Here is a 17,384-nt window from a genome sequence, read left to right as displayed (position 1 = left end):
CACCAGGCAATGAAGTGTTTTCAAGGAATCCAGGAAGAGGCAGACATCTGGCTAAGGGCATGGCTTGCTCTTAACTGGCCACTCTTGGGACTTGTCCTGCTGCTGGTACCTCATCTAGGCCAGCCACTGGCAAATCAGTTTGAGTGGGTGAGGACAAGAAGTACTGGGAGTCCTGAGCAAGCCAGTCCTTGGCTGGAAGGCCTAGCTTCTGCACCTTTCAATGGCAACATCTTCACTCACAAGCGGCAGGCCCACCCAGTCTTCCTTTCCTTTCTTTTTCCCCCTTTCTCCCCTTCCCCTTCCCTTTCTTTTCTTTCTTTTTTTTTTTAATAGAACATTTATTTATTTATTATTCATAAGTACACTGTAGTTGTCTTCAGACACACCAGAAGAGGGCATCAGATCTCTTTACAGATGGTTGTGAGCCATCATGTGGTTGCTGGGAATTGAACTCAGGACCTCTGTAAGAGTAGTCGGGTGCTCTTAACCGCTGAGCCATCTCTCCAGCCCTCCCCTTCCCTTTCTGTTACTGGTAGACACTGAGGCAACATTCCTAGCTCAAATTTAAAGGACAAAATAAATAAATAAATAAATAAAATAAAATAAAATAAAATAAAATAAAATCAAGGACAGGGCTGGAGAGGGCTCAGTGGTTAAGAGCACTGATACTCTTCTTTAGGTCCTGAGTTCAATTCGTAGTAATCATATGGTGACACACAACCGTCTGAATTGGGATCTGATGCCCTCTTCTGGTGTGTATGAAGACACTTTTTTGACACTTGCCCCTACATTTAAAGCTTACTACTCCACTATATTTGCCAGATACAGGAAGATGACTATTAAAGAGGCAAAGAATAAACTAAACTGCCACTGTCCTGGGCAAACCATATACTGTAACCAGCCCATCTCCTTACTCGAGTGCTCCCTACCTGCTCAGTCAGAAAGCAAACCTCTCCCAGCTGGGGATGTATGGTGGCGTGCTTATCTAACAAGGTCAGGGGCTCAAACTACACTGCACATACAGGAGCAAAGCTTCCCTGGACATTTTGTGAAAGTTTCAACTTTCCCTTTTATTAGATTCCAGTCTACGGATATCCTGTATAGGCAGCTGTCTAGGACCAAAAATAATATGCTCAGGCTTGTCTACGCCCAAGCTGCAGTTTAGTCGCCTTTGGACTTTCCAATAACATACTCCAAGCCAGAAACATGGTTACCATTATCAGTGGCAACTCAGCAAGCCAATCCTCAGGGCTGCCTGCCTTCTTCCCAGCTCAGACACAGAACAATGTGGTCAGAACTGTCGTCATTGTACTGGACATACCACTGCTCCTTCCCATATCATGTCCATTGAAATCCGTACTTTGACTCTCATCCAAAGGGCCCTAAAGTCCTAGGTGTGGCAGGCACCACACACCTTGTAATGCCCAGTACTTAGGAGGCTGAGGCAGCATGTCCAGCCAGTCTGGGATACGTGCAAAAACCCTTACACTTCTTTAGCTACTATAGTTTCACTAGAATGCTTTGCTTGATAGACTCAGGTCCATTTTCATACTAATGCATACTAGCACTCCAGTTCCTTAGCAATGTGTATCAATGAGTCATCAAATACACAGAAAAGTAGTAGTTGGAAGGGGCTCAACCATGAGTAACAGGAGCTAAAATCAACTATATATGTAAAAAAAAAAAAAAAAAAAAAAACACACCAAGTAGTGGTTACGCCATTGGTAAAGGCAGATGGGTCTTGAGCTGGAAGCCAACCTGCTTCACGGAGGTTATTCTAGGACAACCAAGGCTACAGAGACACTGTACTCCCCAAGGGGAAAAAATCCAAACCTACTCGTTTATTTTTGTATTGTATTAAGCCCACCCATGTACCACAAACATGGATTTTTGTCAGATTCATGAATTCAGTGATGCCACTTTTAGTATATTGGCTGTTCATATGCTTTCTATAGTTAAATATCCTTTCCACCAAGCAAAAAGCTGGAACTAAGATCTAGTATCAGATATATGAAAAGCTTTGTATAGTCAAATTTAGGTTTGACACTTAGTTGAATAAACAAGTTTATTTGTAAATTTAGTCAACATACATAATTGACCTAAAAACTTCAATAGGATACTTTTAAAAACCACTTGAAGGCCATCTCTATAAAAGGGATTTTTTTGCCAGTTTAGTAACCAGGTGTAACCTAACCCATCTTCATTGGCAGAGTCCAATAAGCTCAAGCTGTACTCTTACCCCCATGTTTGTAAACTCCACAAGGAAAAGCAAACCTTGCACAGTTTTCCCCCTTAAAGATTAAAAACAAAACCAAACTCAGTCTAGGCGTAAAGACCAAACACAATGAAAAGCTCACTAACTAGATTAGGAACAGATGATGCTGGTGTGAATAGCTTGTTGTTTTACTCTAGAGCCCTTAAAGAAAATCCCCGTTAGTGTTTTGTGTTACCAGCCAGAGGGTCAGGGGTTAGTGAACATGTGGTAGAATGAGGACTTATGCAAGGTTTAATACGCATAGCATTCTTCTACTTTGTTAAAAACAAATGCAGTCTAGTCAGAAATACCAACTGGACTAAATTACACACACCTTAATGACAAGACTCCCCACCACTTGTGAATGTAAAACATTTAATTTAAAAATGTTGAACACTACAATATATAAAATAGCTATTATAAATGCACATAGTGTATTCTATAGCTGCCAGGTTTACTTTTTTTTTTTTAAAGGAAACTGTTACACTGTGGCTAAAACTTGTATCTTCAACCTTTGAAAAAGCCCACATTCTATCACAGTGATGTATGGTTAAACACTTGGATCAAGTCATAACCAGTTTTATTGCAAAAGGACCCTGTACACATTTATCAATTCTAGTACCTTAATAGCTACCCAACAAGTCATTAACATACAGAAACATGCATCATGAGAAGCAAGAAGTATCACCCATCCCTTCTGCATATTAGCAACTTGTCACTCCTGAGCCACAGTGCTCACATCACTGAGGTCTGTGAACAGTCACTCTTTCCATTCATCCTGAGTGAAAGATGGAATGACTTAAGTACAAATGCAACATATTATAAACAATTTCTTACAAAAAAAGTCACAAATTAAACCAAAGTATTTTACAGAATTTACTACAAAATGCCATAAAAATCGCTTCAACTTAAGCTCTCTCCCCCCGTATCCGGCGAGCCAACTGGATGTCTTTGGGCATGATGGTGACTCTCTTGGCGTGGATGGCACACAGATTGGTATCTTCAAACAACCCCACCAGGTATGCCTCGCTAGCCTCCTGTTGAGGACAAGAGCCACAGCATTAACACTCCCACTGGAGCAATCGAGCCGCCGCCCGCAGTGCCAAAGCCTTTTGTTCCTTTACCTGAAGGGCACCGATGGCTGCACTTTGAAACCTCAAGTCGGTTTTGAAATCCTGGGCGATCTCCCTCACCAACCTCTGGAAGGGTAGCTTCCGGATGAGCAGCTCAGTCGATTTCTGGTAACGACGGATCTCTCTTAGAGCCACGGTCCCGGGCCTGCGGTCACCAGAGAAAGGAGGGCGTCAACGGACAGGGAGAAGAGGGGATAGCGCCGGCTCCAGAAGACGGCGGCCGCCAAGTCATTGTTTCCAGCTCTCTGCCTACCTGTAGCGATGAGGTTTCTTCACCCCGCCAGTAGAGGGCGCGCTTTTCCGGGCCGCCTTGGTGGCCAGCTGTTTGCGGGGGGCTTTCCCTCCGGTGGACTTCCTAGCGGTCTGCTTGGTTCGGGCCATCTTCTCTCACCTGCGAGACAAGCGACGTTCAAGCTCAGGTCACTTGGCTCCCGCTGCCAGGCGCCCCTCCTCGCCGCAGCAGATGGCGGCCGCCGCCGCCGCCGCCGCCGCCGCCGCCGCCGCCGCCTCCTCCCCCTCCCCTAATGACTCAGGCTGCGCCGAGCGGCGGCCTCCCCCGGGAGGGGGAGCGCGGGGAGGAGCCACTTCCCGCTCCACGGGCAGCCGGGAACCCCGCGTCGGGACCTGTGAGTCACCACCGGGAAGCAGACAGGACGGTGGTGGCGGAACCCAACCTCCCGGCCAACCCGCCCTCCCGGGCTGTTTCACCGTTCCGACCGTGGCTGCCTAAGACCGCGGGTCCCCAAAGCCGCGGAGCCTTCAGCCGCCGGCAGAACCGCGAACTCACCCAAAGCCGAAGTCTGAGGCCCTTGCTGGGACCGACGCGCCGCTGTAAGCGCTCGAACAAGCGCCGCAATCGCAGAGCAGAACAAGACGAAGCTCCTCCAACGAACGACCAAACCGCTCTGCGCTCCAAGCCCCCCGACGCCTCCATATTTATAGAGACGCTTCACGCTGCGTCAGTGCGTCACAGAACCCTTATTTGCATACACCAACGACTTTTTCGATTGGCGGGAGCTTTCGCCGACGCGCTGACATCTCCCGACACAAAGGCCGTACTTCGGGCTCGTTTCCTGATTGGCTAGTGTTTAGGCCACTGATTGGCTGTTAAAGTTGCTTCATGATTGGATGGATGCAAAGAGGAATAGACGAATCAGAGTTTAGCACTAAGCAGCTCTTCTGATTGGACAAAATGGAGCTATGTTTGGATCCTTCTCTTGGTTCCAAAGCTCTACAATAGAAAGTCAATGCAAATGAATTGCACTAGTCTCCTGGAATTAAAGAAAGTCGGGCCCGCGAGAGTCTACGATTTTTTCTTACAGCAAGAGACCGTTTTACAGAGATTTTGCATAAATATAATAATAATAATAATAATAATAATAATAATAATGCAGAATACAATTATTCCCTGAATAATTTACTTTTTGTAATTTTGATCGTTTAGTATACTGTGAGAAATGTAATACAGTCAGTCATGTTACAGCATATAGTGTTTTGTGCACTGTAAACACATACACATTTTAAAGCATAGAGCAATTATTTGGTGGGGAAGGGTAATAGATACAAAATAAAAATTCAAAAAATTATTTCAGAGTTTGGTGGTGGTGTAGGCCTTTAATCTCAGCTTTTAGGAGGCTCAGAGGCAAGCAGATTTCTGTGAATATGAGGCCAGCTTGATCCACATGAAGGGTTCCAAGCCAAGCAGACCTACTTTTATAAATCCTGGGTTTTTTTTTTTCTCTCCAGTGCTCACATGTAATATTAGGAGATGAAAGCAGCATCCAAAATTCAAGGTCATCCATAGCTACATAATACAAAAGCCAGTCTAGGTATGGAAAACACTGTTTCAATAAGAAAAAATACAAAAGAAAGTGGGATCCTTCCTTTACTCCCAGCACTCTGGAGGCAGGCAAATCCATGGCACAGAGTGAGACCGTGTCTCAAAACAAAACAACAGAGCCCTATGTTTTTGCATGTTTAATTCAGGCCATCTCAAAATATTTTATTTCAACGTACTTAGAGTTAATAAGAAGTTGTTGGGCATGATGGCACACACATTTCTTTAATGCCAGCAACCTGGAGACAGAGGCAGGTGACTTTGGGGCCAGCCTGGTTTACATAGGAATTACAGAACAGCCAGAGCTACTTAGTGAGATTCTGTCTAAAAAAAAAAAAAACCAACCAAAGTAGTAGTGATTACCTGATTGTATATTCCTCGAACTATTTAATTCAACTGCCTGAAATAAATACACCGGGAGAGGCAACAATCCCAAGAGGGTATCATGTCCATAAGAAGAAAATTTAAAGAGTGGGTTTCCTCGTGTAATATTTGCTAATTATTATTTCTGACAAAAACCTGACAGATTTTAGTAACACTAATATTTTAGATTGTTTTGTTTTGTATTTTGTAAACAGGATTTCTCTGTGTAGCTTTGGCTGTCCTGGAACTTACTCTGTAGACCAGGCTGGCCTAAAATGTAGGGTTTCGCCTGTTTCTACCTCCCGAATGCTGGGATTGAAGGTGTATGCCATCATGCCCAGCTAGATTTATTTATTTTATGTGTATGAATGTTTTGCCTGGTGCCCACAGAAGTCAGAATAGGGCATTGGATTTATGGTTGGTTGTGAGCCACCATGTATGTCTCCAGCATTATTAAAGATATCACTCTTGGGGGAGGGATTGGGGTTGGGAAAGTGTCAGGGCTCCAAGGCAGATCCTCCAGTTTGAGGCCAGCCTGGTCAACAGAACAAGTTCCAGGATAGCTAGGGTTGCATAGAGAAACCCTGTCTCAGAAAAAAAAAATCCCAGTCTTTACTCTTGCTTACTGAACTGTCTTCAGTATACTAAAATAATCAAATATAAGACACCAAAGCAAGCTTAAGGATTACCAGTCAAAGCCCAGAAGATCAGGACAGGCTGCCGGCAAGTCCCCATCTTCCTGCCTTGGTGGTTTTAAGTGCAGGACTTACAGATGTGACCACCACATGTAATTATTGATTGGTTTATTTAAGACTTAATCTTCACTTGTAACCCAGGCTGGCCTTATATCACCATCTTGTCTCAGGCACCCAAGGGCACTGCCATAACCAGACATATGTGAAAACCATGATGACTCTAGAAAGAGGAGTCACAGCTAAGGTCGTATGTGTGTTAACACAGTGGAGAACACATTTCCCACAGATCTGTAACTCGTGCTTGTTGGGGGGTCTTCATTGGAAGGAGGCTTTCGACGCCAGCATTCCATGGGCAGAGGCATCTTTGTGGGTTCAAAGCCAGCCTGGTCTATATAGTGAAACCCTGTTCACAAAAGAAGACAGTGCATGTCCTCTTCGGAAGCTCGCAGGATGGAATGCTGTCAGCTCTCGAGTTAACTTGTTTCATGGTAGGAACAGCTGAATATTTGACGAGGCGAATCTCAAGAATCAGTTGTGTGACAGGGTCTCCGGTGCTACAGCTGGCCCTAAGGTCAACGTGTAGCAGTATTAGTGGCATAGAAAATGCATGGTTTGAAAAGAAGGAAGAGGCATCTTGGATGCAGTCTCTGACATGATAATTCCTCCCAAAGTTTTAAACATTTAGGCGATTTCTTTTGGTAATGCTCCCGAGCTTAGTCCTAGCTGAGCGAGCGCTTAGTTGCTGATTCCATGAGTTTTTCAGACTGGGTCTCCTTAATTAGGTCGGATTGGCCCGGAACCCCCCACGTTGCCAAGAGAGATACTGCTTTTGTCTCCAGAGTACTGGGATTTCAGATGGGTAAGTGAGGCCATGTGCCTGCTCCTGTGTGTCTCGCTCAGTAGCCCAGGGTACCCTGAGCATCATTATGTATGCCAGTATGCCTTAATCTTGTGGCTATCCTCCTGCCTCAGTCTCTGAGGGGTGAGATTGTGAGATCCACCACACTTGGCTCTGGAGTTCTCTTAACAAGTACCATACAGCTCTATTATACCTAATTTGTTATTGTTCTTGGAGATAGGGTTCGAGTAGCTCAGGTTGACTTCTGTCCATCCATCCATCCATCCATCCATCCATCCATCCATCTACAGGGTTTCTCTGTGTAACACTGCCTGTACTGGAACTAGCTCAGCAGACCAGGCTGGCCTCAGACTCAGGGATCGCCTGTCTCTGAATGCTGTGATTAAAGGCCTGTGCTACCACACCTGCCTGCCTGCCTGCCTTCCTTCCTTCCTTCCTTCCTTCCTTCCTTCCTTCCTTCCTTCCTTCCTTCCTCCTTTCTTTCCTCTCCCTTCCCCTCCAACCTCTTCTTTTTCCCTTCACCACTATGATGGCTGGACTCACAGTGCTCCATCTGACTCTTATGCCTGGCTCCCACACAAGTAGTCCAGGATGGTCTTCAATTTGTGGCAATCCTCCTGCCTCTGCTTTAGTGCTAGGATCACATGCATTTGTGGAAAAATTTTACCCAGCTATTTTTCTCTAGGCTTTATTACTTTTCAAAGGAAATCTAAAGCCTGATACAGGAAAGAACAAGGTGAGGGTGTGATTAACTCATCCATCTAGGAGAGACTAGAGAAGCACATCAATCCATCCGTTGAGAGTTACAGTTTTGTTTTGTTTTTTCTTTCCTGAATTGACCAATGGGAGCGGGAGCAGCAAGGGAAAGGGGAGGAGCTGAAAGTACAGTGTGATCAACATCTGACAACCAAGGGGTGGGTCCTGAGCTGGGTGCACTTGCCTGAGGTGCTGAGGTGAGGTCCTGGGCCTGATCCCAAGGCACCACTGCGTCAGAGCGGCAGGAAGCACAGCACCGTCTGGGCTGCTGTCCTGTTTTTGTCCTGTCCCTGTTCCTTGTGAACTTGCCGAGTGACTTTCTGCAAGTTGCCTAACTTTCCCAGGTTTCGATTTCCTCTCCAGGAAATTAAGTAATTTGGATGATATCATCTTCTAATTATACAGTACGTGCTCCTGATATAAACTCTTATCATTAAAAATTAAATCTATGAGATGAGGGTTCTGCAGTGACTTCACACCTGGGGATTCCAAGGGACAGCATCTAAATTGATTCCTTGGATTTCGCCGTAAGAAGAAGCCGTTCATTTCTATTTGTCCTTATGCAATTGTTCGTCTTCAGTTACCTCTAGTGGCAAAACAGTTGACTTAGCCCGTTTAGGGAAGACCGGTTTGTCGGCTTTGCAAGCTGACAGATCGGCTTCCAGTGAGAGGTTTCACAGAACCAGATCAAAAACTAACAATTTCCATTTACCCCACCCTCACTCAACCTTAAGGTTATCCGAAATGAGCGTCTCCCCTCCCCTTTTGTCTTTGAGAGAGGATCTCACTGGTATTTGGCTATCCTGGAACTTGCTATGTAGACCAGGCTGACCTCAAACTCAGGGATCCACGTCTTCTGTGTCCAAGTGCTAAGATTAAAGGTATGCGCCAACAACTACACCCAGCTTCATTTTTTTTTTTTTTTTTTTAAAGATTTATTCATTTATTATATATATAAGTACACTGTAGCTGTCCTCAGACCCACCAGAAGAGGGCATTGGATCTCTTTACAGATGGTTGTGAGCCACCATGTGGTTGCTGGGAATTGAACTCAGGACCTCTGGAAGAACAGTCGGTGCTCTTAACCGCTGAGCCATCTCTCCAGCCCCGCCAGCTTCATTTTTTTAAAAAGAACATTTATTTATTTGCTTATTTATTGATTTTGGTTTCTTAAGACAAGGTTTCTCTGTAATTTTGCCTGTCTTGGAACTCACTTTGTAGATCAGGCTGGCCTGGAACCCAGAGATCTACTTGCCTCTGCCTCCTGAGCACTGGGATTAAAGGAATGAACTACCACTGCCTGGATTAAAAAGGGTCTTAAGGGGTTGGGGATTTAGCTCAGTGGTAGAGCACTTGCCTAGCAAGCTCAAGGCCCTGGGTTCGGTCCCCAGCTCTGGAAAAAAAAGAAAAAAAAAAAAGGGTCTTAAAATTATATTTTGCTTATTTATTTGTGCCACAGTACAAATATGGAGCCTGGTCTCTTCTCCCACCGCACTGGGCATCAAACTGAGATCTCAGGCCTGGTAGCAAGTACCTTTAGCCCTGAGCCTACTCAGTGGGTCTCTCCCCGCCACCCCTCCCCTCCCCCAACCAGGGTCTTGCCCTAGCCTCAGGTTCATTATAGCTGAGATGATTTGAGATTCCTGATCCTGCCGCTCCCCCCCCCTTTAGTGCTGGAATTGATAGAGAGTGACCCTACACCCATCTATTTGCTGCTGAAGACTCAGCTCCAGCTTCAGGCTCGCTTACACCAACGGTTACTCCCCAGCCCGGTTGCGTTTCTTTAATGAGGCAATTATAAACTATCGCGATCTCATTTAACAAAACAGTAGGGGTTTTGAAGACAATGGATTTGACTAGGTGTGGTGGTGCACGCCTGGAGTCTGCTGGGGCTGCATAAGGAAGATCCTACACAAACCAAAAATTAAAAATAAAGAATTTAGCGCAAGGCCCTGGGTTCGGTCCCCAGCTCTGAAAAAAAGAAAAAAAAAAAAAAAAGAATTTGACACAGACTGAAGATCGACAACAAGGCCCAGTAGGAAGTAGAACATCTGTGATGGACACTTTATTATTGCTTCTGTGTGCATGGTGTGTGTATGAGAGGGCAGGGTGGACCTATGTGGAGGTCAGAGGACAACTTCGTGGCGTGGGTTCTCTCCTTCCACCTGTACATCAGTCCCAGGGATCCAACTTAGGTTTCCAGACTCACAAAGCGAGCGTTTTTACCCCTATGCATCTCCCTCCTACCGTTTTGTTGTTCTTGTTGGGGTTTTTAGACAAAGAGTAGCTCTGGCTGACCTAGAACTACCGCCGTATACCATTTGAACTCAGAGGTCCACATTCTTTTGCTTCCTGTGTGCTGGGATTGAGACATGTGCCACCGTGTTGTTTTTTGGGATAGGGTTTTAATATGTAGCCTAGCTTGGCCTGGAACTTGTGATTTTCCTCCTTCAGGTATGTACCGCTATATCCAGCTTGTAGAAATCATTTCAGAAAACCAAATGCCTAAATGTGAGGCAATTGCCTTGTATTTTTCCGGAACAAAGAAGATTTTTCCAGAAAAGGGAACCAGAGTGGACTATAACTCATTTTTTTACTCAGCCCCTGGCCCTTCTAATAGAGTCTATCACGATGCTTCTCAACAATATACCAATTTACCTAAGAGACTACTCTAGATAGAGATTAAGTTCTGCCTTGGACCTTAACCTACTGGAAACAAGGTATTTGGGCCAATCACTGAGTTCAGGAGCCCAAGTGGATGGAGGGGTTCCAGGTTTCAGGGTTGGTAAATGTTAATGAAGCCCGGGAACAATATGGTGTGTTGTAGCTTTTTTTTTTTTTTTAATAAAAACAAAACAAAACAAAGCTTCCTCAAATTGTCTGCTAGCCCGCATACTTTCTGTTGATATACAGGTCACTACTATATTACGAAGGTGTTGGCTGACTAGCTTGCTTGCTTGGAGGTAATGCTCTAGGCTGACTTTAGAAACGGTACCAACTGTACTGGTACGGAGGCAATTACTTCACTGTTGGCACTGTAATTACATTTGGCACATTCTCCGTGGAATCGTTTCAGGCCTCCCTAACTGATTCCTTGCCCTCCGGAGGGTCCAGTTTCAAGGTAGAGTTCACCTCTGACCACACTGAAAACGCGCTAGTAATATTAAGAGTGACTAGACTACAATTACCACAAGGCATCGCGGATCCTCAGCATCCGGGACACCGTCCGCAAAGATCTCTGGGTATTGTGGTCTTGCACTTTAGCAGCGACGCTGTGCCAACGGTAAAATTTCACCCGAAAGGAGGACCACAACTCCCAGCAACCTTTGCTGCCGTGCGGGGGGTCTTCACGTTCTCGTGGCGCGGCGCAGGCGCTGTGGGTCTTCGGCGCGGACCGCGCAGACTGAATAATAAAAGGGGAGCGGCGAAGAGGCAGGAAGACAGGACCATGTCGAAGGGCCCCGGGCCCGGCGGCTCGGCAGCTTCCTCGGCGCCCCCGGCCGCTACCGCTCAGGTGCTGCAGGCACAGCCCGAGAAACCGCAGCACTACACGTACGTAGAGCCCCCCCCGCCGCGCGCGCACGCCTGACGTCAGCGGCCAGCGTGAGTCACGCGCGCAGGGAGAGCGCGAGGCTGTTCCCCCCCCTTCCTCCAGCTCGGCCCAGACCGGTTCCAACCTGCTGGGGCCGGTCCCAGCTTCCTTCAACTGTCACCAACCTCTGGTGGGGCAGTGGGGCGGGAAACTCGGTCCCAGCCTCCCGAGTTGGAAAGGCAGGAGCTCGGGTCCCGAATCTACACTTCTCAGGGTAGGCCTTGAAGGCCTGACTGTTCCTCAGACATAAAACCACAGTAGCAGGCTGTTTGGGAGTGATATAGGTCCACGACGTGACAAGTCTAATTCTCTACCAGCCAGCACTAGACGTGTCTAGAAATGAGTTTGCTTGAAGTCCTGGGAGGAGACTCTGTGCACCGGAGATCTTTTTGTATCTAAGGCCCGTTAGATTGTCCACGAGGATAATCCACCCTGCTTGAATTCCCTTAGCCAGTCAAACGTGCAGACACGGAATCAGGCAGTACTCTCCAGCTTGAGTCAGCGACATCCGGGGTGTAAATGATTGCAGGCCCCTTGAGAATCTGGCAAGCGAGGGAGCCTCGTATAGCTGGCGTAAATGAGAGTGTCAAATGGAAAAGCTGCATGTTGTACAAGCTTAGGTCCCTATCTTCGTGGCTGTCATGTCACGGAAAGCCTAGGTTCTGTGAGACAAAGGCCAATGGTGTGGTTCCTCTTGTACAATGGTGTTGGTTTCCGTTCCCTGATGTGCCAGGAGTGCCTCTTATCCCCCATTGGGTGCCCGAATGATGTGCCTGTTTAGGAGATCCCAACCCGTGGAAATTTCAGAACCTGAGAGTTGATCAACACTTAAGCCGGGAGCAGGAAGCATCTTTTGAAAATACTGAGAACTAAGTCAGGCAGGAGGAGCTTTGGCTTGACCCTTTTGGGAGATGGGACTGGGGAACCTTGGTTATAGAAAATGTATTGGTTTCTTTGAGTGACTCTGATGTTGGCTGACAACATTCAAATGTCACTGCTGTGTAACTCAGGTTAACCTTTCAAATATTGTCAGTTTGTTGGTCCTTTCTTACCGGAGTTCTCTGCAACCTTGCCATTGCTTTTGAAGAGCTAACATCAGAATAATGCCACTTACCTGGTCACGAAAAAATGAGGTTTCGATTTGCAAATTTATAAGCTTATTGGAACTTTTAAAAAATTAGATGTGTTTATTTGTATGTGAATATATGCGAACCTTCATGCCATGCCATGCACAAGTGTGGAGGTCAAAACATTTTGGAGGAATTGGTTCTCCTTTCACCATGTGGGTTCTAGGAATTGAATTCAGATGGCTAAGCTTGGCAAGTGCTTTACCAACCCTGTCATCTCACAGCCAGCAGCTCGTGTTGTAGTGTAAAACTGAACCCAGGCCTCTTGCATTTTGGGGATCACCTCTGCCATTGAGCTGTTTCTTGACACATATACCCCAAGTGTTTATCTTTTACTTGTTAAGCTAGAATCTCACCAAGTTACTTGGGCTGGCCTTGAACTTCTGTAACACAAACAGGACTTGAACTCTACATCCTCCTGCCTCAGATTTCTGAGTAGCTGGGATTACAAATCTGTAGCATTGGGCCTCGTTTTGGAACTTTTTAAATGATCTTTGGTTACTAGGATCATGATTTGGTACAATGACAAACAAACTGGAATACGTCTTGGTTTCTTCTTTTTTTTTTTTTTTTTTTTTGGTTTTTTTTTTTGAGCTGGGGACCCAGACCCAGGGCCTTAGCTTGCCCTAAGCAGCGCTCTACCCTGAGCTAAATCCCAACCCTTGGTTTCTTCTTGAGAATGTGTGTAGTGTACATTGTCACTCGGAGATCAGGAGAGGGCATCAGGTGTCCTGTCCCTCCTTATTTTCTTTTTTTTTGGTTCTTTTTTTCGGAGCTGGGGACCGAACCCAGGGCCTTGCGCTTCCTAGGCAAGCGCTCTACCACTGAGCTAAATCCCCAACCCCACCCTCCTTATTTTCTTAAGATAGTTTGTTTGGGGCTGGAGAGATGGCTCTGTGGTTAAAAGCACTGGCTGCTCTTCCAAAGGTCCTGGGTTCAATTCCCAACACCTACATGGTAACTCATAGCTGTCAATAACTATAGTCCATGGGGATACTATGTCTTCTTCTGGTATGCAGGCATACATGTAAAACAAAACACCCACATACATAAAATAATAAGTCTTTTAAAAAATAGTTTATTGGGGCTGGAGAGATGGCTTAGTGGTTAAGACTGACTGCTCTTCCAGAGATCCTGAGTTCAAATCCCAGCAACCACATGGTGGCTCACAACCATCTGTAATGAAATCTGATGCCCTCTCATGGTGTGTCTGAAGACAGCATAAATCTTAAAAAAAATAGCTTCGGGGTTGGGGATTTAGCTCAGTGGTAGAGCGCTTGCCTAGGAAGCGCAAGGCCCTGGGTTCCGTCCCCGGCTCCGAAAAAAAAAGAATCAAAAAAAAAAAAAAATAGGTTATTTTACTGGACCTGAAACTTGGCCAGGTTGGCTGGCCAGCGAACTCCTACCATCTACTTCTCCCCACCTCCTAACACTGGAGTTATAAGCACATGTGGCCATGCCTGGCTTTATACATGGTGATGAGGATTCGAAATCAGGTCTGAATGCTTGCAGCAAGCACTCATAGAGCCTTCTCCATAGACATTTTTTTTTTTTTTTGAGGACAGGTCTTGGTATATAGCTTTGGTTAGCCTGGAACTCACTGTGTTGCTCAGATTGGCCTCCTGTTGGGGATTCTTTTCTTTTCCTCAGCTCCAGCTCCAGAACTCTGAGATAAAGGGAGGTGGCCAGCATGAGTTGTGGCTTCAGTTTCTGTGTTGTGTGGTTGCCCAGATACTCTGACGGTGCATTCGAATGCTTTTCTGGTCGTTTTGAAATTACAGATGAAAGGAGTGGATACAGTGTGATTGTCAGCGTATGAACTCTTCGCTTGTTTGTTTTTCAAGACAGCGTTTCACTGTGTAGCCCAGTTCTGGAATTCATGGTGTAGACTAGGCTGGCTTTCAACTCAGATCTGCCTGTCTCTGCTACTTGAGTAGTGTGATTAAAGGCGTGTGTACTGGCGCCCAGCTGTATCTGATTTTTTTTAAATTGTTTTTATTTTGTTTGTGTGTGTGTGTGTGTGTGTCTGCAGCAGGAGTGTGTCTGGTGCTCTTGAAGCCAGAGAGGGACATCAGGTCCTCTAAAGCGGGAGTTATAGATGGTTGTGAGCTGCCATGTGGGTGCTGGGAATCAAACCAGGTTCTCTGCCAGAGCAGCCAGCTGAACCATCTGTCCAGTCCTAATAGCCAAGGTTTGGTCCTCTTGATTCCCAGTTGGTGTTTGTTGTTCTGTTTCTCCAGGGTCTTGAGGCATCTCTATTAAATCATGTATTTGTGAGCCTGTGGTATAAGGGTGATGTATGCGTGTGAGCATTAGTTACCTCCTTTCTCCATACGGGGTCTAGAAATAAGATTTGGTGGCAAGTGTTTCACCTTCTGAGTCATCTCACCAGCTTGAGACACTTTTTTTTTTTTAAGATTTATTTATTTTATGTATGTGAGTACACTGTCTGTCTTCAGACACACCAGAAGAGGGCATCAGATCTCATTACAGATGGCTGTGAGCCACCATGTGGTTGCTGGGAATTGAACTCAGGACCTCTGGAAGAGCGGCCAGTGCTTTTTTTTTTTTTTTCGGAGCTAGGGACTGAACCCAGGGCCTTGCGTTTGCTCTACTACTGAGCTAAATCCCCAAACCCCCCCCCCTTTTTTTTAAAGATTTATTTATTTTATGTATATAAGTACATTGTCACTATCTTCAGACACACCATAAGAGGGCATCGGATCCCATTACAGATGGTTGTGAGCCACCATGTGGTTGCTGGGAATTGAACTCAGGACCTCTGGAAGAGCAGCCAGTGCTCTTAACCACTGAGCCATCTCTCCAGACCCCTCCCTGATCTGTGTTACTGAGGTGACTCGGTTGCTGCCCTGAGGGATTAGTGGATGGAAGGAGGGAAGGTTCTAGGACAGTCTTCATACATAGCACTGGCAGATGTGGCCTTCACTGAGATGCCCTTGCCTCCACCTACCTTCCAAGTGTGGTGTTATGGGTGGTGCCTCCATGCCCTGCTGCTGCTGCTGCCTTCACTTAGGTTTACTCGATGTGCGCTGGTGCTCTGCCTGCATGTGTATCTGTGAGGGTGTTGGATCCCCTGGAGCTGAGGCTACAGAGAGTGATGAGCTGCCATGTAGGTGCTGGAAATTGAACCCCCATCCTTTGGAAGAGCAGCCAGCGCTCTTAACCATTGAGCCATCTCTCCATTCCCATAATGTTTTGCCTTTTAAAACTTCCGACGTGTTGTTTTTAAGGGAGTTTGGTTTGGGACAGTGCTCTCAATGAAGCCCAGCCTGCCTCAAACTCAGGGTCCTGTCTTCCTTCGAGATGTCTGCTGCCATCACTTGATTTGTTAGTTCCTTTTGTTTCACTCAAAGTTTTCTGTGGAAGATGACCCCAAGCTACTACTCATCCCTCTGCCTCCGCCTCCTACGTGCTGGGATTATAGACGTGTGTCCAGGAAGGCTTGAACACTCCTGTAGCCAAAAGTTTATGAAAAGATGGTTTTAAGATTTATTAACTTTATATATATAATTATAATGTAGCTGTCTTCAGACACACCAGAGAAGGCATCAGATCCCATTACAGATGGTTGTGAGCCACCATGTAGTTGGCAGGGAATTGAACTCAGGACCTCTGGAAGAGCAGTTAGTACTCTTAACCACTGAGCCATTTCTCCAGTCCCTCCTCTTTTTTTTTTTTTTTTTTTTTTTCCTTTTTTTCGGAGCTGGGGACTAAACCCAGGGCCTTGCGCTTGCTGGGCAAGTGCTCTACCACTGAGCTAAATCCCCAACCCCCAGTCCCCTCCTCTTAATCTTTTAAACAATCTTACATTAAGGGAAGTTGAAATAACCAGCAAATGGTCGGTGCTATTTGTGCTAGCCTTGAGGAATCCAGTCCTTATAGAAAAATAGGATTATATTAGAGTTGTCTGTTGTGTAGTTCCAAGTATTTGATTAGCACTAAGGAAAATGAAGGTGATGTATAAGTTAAGACACTTCTAGCAAAAGAACCACATGTATCTCTTGTCAAGGGCAAAATTTAAGCCAGCTTTGTTCATAGCAAGTCTACATTGTATGTTAGAAGAGTTTCATAAAAAACAGATCCAAGAATAAGAAGTTGGCCAGGTGGTGGTATCCCATACCTTAAATCCCAGCACTCAGCCAGAATACAGAACAAAAAACAGAAGGAACAAAAAGGGGAGTTAGTTGAGGGCTGATGAGATGGCTCAGTGGGTACAGTTGGGTTAGCCTAATGACCTGAGTTCAGGACTCAGGAACCCACAGCAGTGGAAGGAGAGAGTCAGCTCTACCAGTTTTTCCCTGACCTCCACACGTGTGTGCCTTACACTTACACACACACACAGGGGGTGGGGGGAGAGGGAGGGAGAGAGTGAGTTAAGACAGGGTCTTACTATGTAGTCCTGGCTGTCCTGGAACTCACTCTGTAGACCAGGCTGAGATCTGTCTGCCTCTGCCCTCTGCTGGGATTAAAGGCATTCACCGCTAGGACAGGCTGAGGAAGGAAGGTATCATTTAAAATATTAGTTTCTTTTGTTATTTTGCCCCTGTAAGAGAGAGGAAGTCTGCGTCAGTCATACCTGTTTTTGAGTCCTGTGGCTTTCCTTGATTCTCAGACTTGTTAATGCTCTTGATACAGGAAAATGAAATTCTAGTTATGGAAAAGTTTTGGGGTGGTTTATTTATTCTTTATTTTTGAAACGGTCTTACGTGTAGCCTTTGAACTCAGATGTCTCCTTGCCAGTGCAGGG

General features: G+C 45.8%; 2 protein-coding genes across 3 annotated transcripts in view; one reads left to right on the top strand and one right to left on the bottom strand.

Moving 5' to 3' along the window:
- Positions 1 to 2,051: 2,051 nt before the first annotated feature.
- LOC116909029 (histone H3.3A) lies at positions 2,052 to 4,311 on the bottom strand. Its single transcript, XM_032912508.1, has 4 exons — positions 4,175 to 4,311; positions 3,641 to 3,778; positions 3,379 to 3,532; positions 2,052 to 3,291 (listed from the first exon to the last, which is right to left on the bottom strand). The coding sequence occupies exons 2-4, from the start codon at positions 3,766 to 3,768 to the stop codon at positions 3,163 to 3,165; spliced, it is 411 nt and encodes a 136-aa protein (XP_032768399.1). The 5' UTR covers positions 3,769 to 3,778; positions 4,175 to 4,311; the 3' UTR covers positions 2,052 to 3,162.
- Positions 4,312 to 11,163: 6,852 nt separating this feature from the next.
- Positions 11,164 to 17,384, top strand: part of Unk (unk zinc finger) — a 31,295-nt gene continuing 25,074 nt past the window's right edge. The window contains exon 1 of one of the 2 annotated variants that reach the window (XM_032912578.1): positions 11,164 to 11,449. In XM_032912578.1, the coding sequence (XP_032768469.1) occupies positions 11,346 to 11,449 (104 nt within the window). In that variant the 5' untranslated portion in view covers positions 11,164 to 11,345. The remainder of the gene's footprint in view (positions 11,450 to 17,384) is intronic. The other variant, XM_032912577.1, reaches the window with a different exon arrangement.

Source organism: Rattus rattus, chromosome 9 (assembly GCF_011064425.1).
Source record: "Rattus rattus isolate New Zealand chromosome 9, Rrattus_CSIRO_v1, whole genome shotgun sequence".
Taxonomy (NCBI): domain Eukaryota; kingdom Metazoa; phylum Chordata; class Mammalia; order Rodentia; family Muridae; genus Rattus; species Rattus rattus.
Note: the sequence above shows the minus strand (reverse complement) of the source record. Positions and strands in the feature narration are given on the sequence as shown.